General features: G+C 37.8%; 1 protein-coding gene across 1 annotated transcript in view; it reads left to right on the forward strand.

Annotated features, from left to right (window-relative positions):
- Positions 1-3,065, forward strand: part of SUN1 (Sad1 and UNC84 domain containing 1) — a 23,108-nt gene extending 20,043 nt beyond the window's left edge. Inside the window, exons 18-22 of the mRNA XM_010165611.2 lie at positions 198-282; positions 787-902; positions 1,400-1,567; positions 2,420-2,512; positions 2,952-3,065. Coding sequence (XP_010163913.1) covers positions 198-282; positions 787-902; positions 1,400-1,567; positions 2,420-2,512; positions 2,952-3,065 — 576 coding nt within the window. The remainder of the gene's footprint in view (positions 1-197; positions 283-786; positions 903-1,399; positions 1,568-2,419; positions 2,513-2,951) is intronic.
- The last annotated feature ends 1,418 nt before the right edge of the window (positions 3,066-4,483 follow it).

Consider the following 4,483-nt stretch of genomic DNA (forward strand, 5'->3'; position numbering starts at 1 on the left):
GATGCAGTCCAAATTTGTATTTTAAGCCAGACAACCATGCATTAAAAATAACATCTGTCTTGACAGAGGCCTTCAAAGACTTGTGATAGATTGTGGCATCTCAAACATGCTTATATACATATATACAGATGTGTATATATCAACTATTTTCTCAGTTGATAATATTAAAATCTTTCTCTTTCCATTCTCCTCTGCAGCAAGCACAGATTATTGTAAACAATGCCCTGAAGCTCTACTCTCAAGACAGGACTGGTATGGTGGATTTCGCCTTGGAATCTGGAGGTAAATAGCAGAGGAAACACCATTTTTACTATTAATGTTATTTACAGTATTTACTAAAAATCTTGAAATAAAGACTAGAGGTTAGTACATCATCCTTGTGTGTTGCCCGATCATCAGACTATTGCCATCTATGCCTGTTGTTTACGGGGTTATATATCAGCCTGGGCATGTGTGGATGGGGATGGAATAGCTCTTCTAAGCGTGTGTCCAACTGGATAACAGAACCACAGATCTGTTTGTGTGGGGTGTGCACACACCGCTGAACTCACTAGAGAAAATGTGTATTTTTCAGCCCTCTTAAATGAAAAACCTTTAACATGTTCTTAAAATAACATTGTACTTGATAGAAGCATTGTATCCCCAGAAAATTATTAGACTTCAATAGTGTTCTTTTCTGAGGAAATTAATTTTTGTATTAATTAAGCTTTATACAAATCTCTGCTTTAAAAGTCTTCAGGAAGAAATCAGTAATTATTTTTGCTAACCTGATATATCTTTCTTGAGGTGGCAGCATTCTGAGTACTCGCTGTTCTGAAACCTATGAGACCAAAACAGCATTAATTAGCCTCTTTGGAATTCCTCTGTGGTACTTCTCTCAGTCTCCCAGAGCGGTGATTCAGGTAATTAAAGGCTGAGTAAACAAATTCAGCAATGTTAATTTTGTGTTGAACAATTTGGACTGGGTTTTTTTGGATGCTGGATGTTTCTATCTGTAATATATTGGGGGGCACAGGTGCTTTGAACTATATTCCCAAGAGTAGGATTCTTTTGGTAGCTCCTGGGTACTGTTTAGGTCCTACTCTAGCAAAACTAAACCCTCATAGGAGGCTTGGGTGGTGCACTGGACTTTTGCAAAGTATGAGCACTGGGAGGGTTCCTGTTGAGAAGTTGTCTCAAAGTGGGTCTTCAAAACACTGCTGGTAGTTCAGGTGGATGTGCCGTCTTCCTGAAGAGTTCTACCAAATAGATTATATGCTGCCACTTACTCCCTAAGAATTTATTAATACTCTTTATTACAAAAAAAAAAAAACAAAACCAAAAAAGCACACTATAAAATGCTTATGGCTGTTTTTGTTGTTGTCGTGTCCAATCCTGTTCTCTCCCTCCTCCTCTCTAGCCGGACATGTATCCAGGAAATTGCTGGGCATTCAAAGGATCACAGGGATATCTTGTAGTTAGACTTTCAATGAAGATCTATCCAACTGCCTTTACAGTGGAACACATACCAAAATCACTTTCACCAACTGGGAGTATCACCAGTGCTCCTAGGAACTTTTCAGTATATGTAAGTCTGCCTCTGAACCTCAGTTGATGTTTCTATGCATAAAGAATATTTGTGTTGCATATCTTGGAAAATAATGACTTAAGGGAGGATAGGTAGGAAGAGAAACTGTTTCTTTCATTGCTTTTAAAGTTGATCATATTTTTTAATGAGCTTTGAGATTAGGAATCAGAAGTGATATAACCAATTTGGGGGGAGTTGTTTCTTTTCTCTTGCTTTATAAAGTAGTAAACATTTTTGGAGGGAGATTATGACTTTTAATTTGGTATAGTTCTTTCATACACATTAATGGTTCCATCCTTCTTCCACTCCTTCCCCTCCCCTGCTCCCTAGTTTTGGCTCTTCATCTATCTATGATGTACCTTAAATCTTTTTTTTTTAAATTGGTTTTAACTAGCACCACAGTTGCGTGGGCACGATTGCAGAACAGAAGACCACAGGCTACAGCAGAGTACAGTTGTGATAGCTGAGAATTTTGTCTAGTTCTTTTAAATGCTTAAGCAGTGATCTGCAAGAACCTGAATCTTGTCTTCCATCTTGTTTATAACCTTGATGCTTTCTCGTTTTTGTTTGTTCTGAGCAGTTTATATTATACACTGTGATTGAGGTTTTGCCGTGGAAATTAAAGGATTTGACCATGAAAACATATAGATGTAGCACAACTGTTTGCAGTGCAGGAAATTCAAAATACAGAGCTGTGCCTGAACAAGCATTAAGTTACATGGGAAACGTTCTGATCTTGCTTTGATAGACTTCTGAGTGCTGTCTGCTGATGCTCAGTTGTGTAGGCATGCTTCTGGTTTTGGTTTGATTTCAAATTTGGCAGAAGCAAAAATCTTTGTCCTGTTGTTATAGGGTCTAGATGATGAATATCAAGAAGAAGGCAAGCTTCTAGGACAGTATGTCTATGATGAAGGAGGAGAACCACTGCAGATGTTTCCAGTGATGGTAAGTCTGGATGATAAGATTTAAAGTATCGGGAGAAAGATACTTGTATTTTCTATGGTAGCACGCAATGAGCAGTGAAGGAAAAAGGCCTCGTTCTCTGAGCTCTGTAGAAACTGAGGTGGAAAGTGTCTACCTATCTGCCTCAAAAGCTGGGGTCTAAATAGATTGGAGAGGAGGAAAGGCTTGTGCCATCTGGACAGAAATGCTGTGAAGATGCTAAAGACATGAAGATCTGCTTCATGCTTCTTCTGTCTGCTGTCACAAATAACTAGTAGTAAGGCAAGGAGGGTTCTGTGCAAAGCAGCAGAGAGGTCCCAAGGCGTGACTTAGTTATTAATAAAAGCTGGTAGTTGCAGGAATCCAAGAAAGCCACTTCATTTGCACATGTTTATACTGGAAACCTAACTCTGGCTTGTGTGTTTGCTTTTTCTTTCTCCAGGATAAAAGTGAAAATGCATTCCAAATAGTGGAGCTGAGAATTTTGTCTAACTGGGGACATGCAGAATATACATGCCTTTATCGGTTCAGAGTGCACGGGAAACCTGCCGAATGATCTTCTACACTACAGCTTGGTTTGTTTTTGTTGTTGTACATTTTGTTCTGAATTTGTATATACCGGAAAGCCTAGAACACTGGAATCTTTAAAGGACGAGGATGCAAGATATATACTGCAGAACTATTGATCCTCTGATAAAGGCAGAAGACTGTCAGCAGAACTGTATAAAAAAAATAAATTTTATTTGCTCTAATGCTCAGCTTGTAATTGCCAGTTAGCTTTATATTTTTGTGTCCATGCTGAGAAGAATAATGCATGCAAACTACTCTGCTTCATAAAGCCCAGTTGGCAAACAGGTGACACCTATTTTATTACAAATGAATGTATAGGGCTGGCTTTTTTCTTTTTTTCTTTTTTTTTCTTTTTTTTTCTTTTTTTTTTTTTTAAAAAAAAAAAGTCTCTATTTCTGCAACTAGGAATCTATTTTGTTAAAATCCAGGACTTGACTGCATATTTCTGTTAGCTTGGCACCAAAAGCCAAAAACTGTGGTACATTTTTAAATGCTGACTGTGGCTAAAGGTGTCCTTCAGCTGACCCTTGGTTTGGACCTTTTTGGTGTGTCCAAAAGGTCTTCTTTGAGACATGTTGAATATAATAAGTATTACTGTCAGGGAAAGTTTAAACACCAGCAACTGAGAATGATTTACTGTAATCTGTGGCCATGAATTGCTCTCAAAGTGAGAGATAACTTTAATTGAAGTTATTTTAAGGATTTTTACCATAGCAACTTGACCAGTTTCTTCTTTAGTGTTAATTCTAAATCGACCTTGATGTACTGACTAAATGGATTGGAGCTGATAAGCCTGCTAAATTGCTTAGTAAACATTAGTATACAGCAATTAAACAATCTTAATTTGTCAAAAATGATCTCTTTGGGACAAGAATTCTTTAGGCTGGTTCATTGTTACACGCAGTATGTGGAAAACATGACTGAAGTAAACAAGGACTTTGCTCACTACTGCTGGGTTGAAATACACGGGCATTCCTTAGATCATCCCCAGAAACCTTAGTTGGGTATCAGCAGACTGATGTCTTGCTCTCAGAAGCAACATTTCCACCTGGAATGAGATGAAACTGCTTATTTGCTGCCCCTTAGGATTGCTACTTTGAAGATCCTTTTTCAAAAAAGATTCCTGAACTGTACTTGTCTGCAGAATTTTTATCTTGCTGTTATAATGCATTTTATAGTTACACCCGAACTGTTACCACATGGAACTGCTGACTGGTTTTCTGAATAGAGTTTGTATGTTGCACAACAGTCCTCGAATGTTTAAAAAAAAAAAGTCTCTATGTGAAGACCTTTTTTTTTCACTTGAGCTCGAGACAGAACCTATGGCCTACACAGAGGAGCTGACTACATATGTACAGGTGTTTTCATATTATAGGTTACATATTTAAAATTAGAATTGTCCTG

Source organism: Antrostomus carolinensis, unplaced genomic scaffold, assembly GCF_000700745.2.
Source record: "Antrostomus carolinensis isolate BGI_N321 unplaced genomic scaffold, ASM70074v2 scaffold36523, whole genome shotgun sequence".
Taxonomy (NCBI): Eukaryota; Metazoa; Chordata; class Aves; order Caprimulgiformes; family Caprimulgidae; genus Antrostomus; species Antrostomus carolinensis.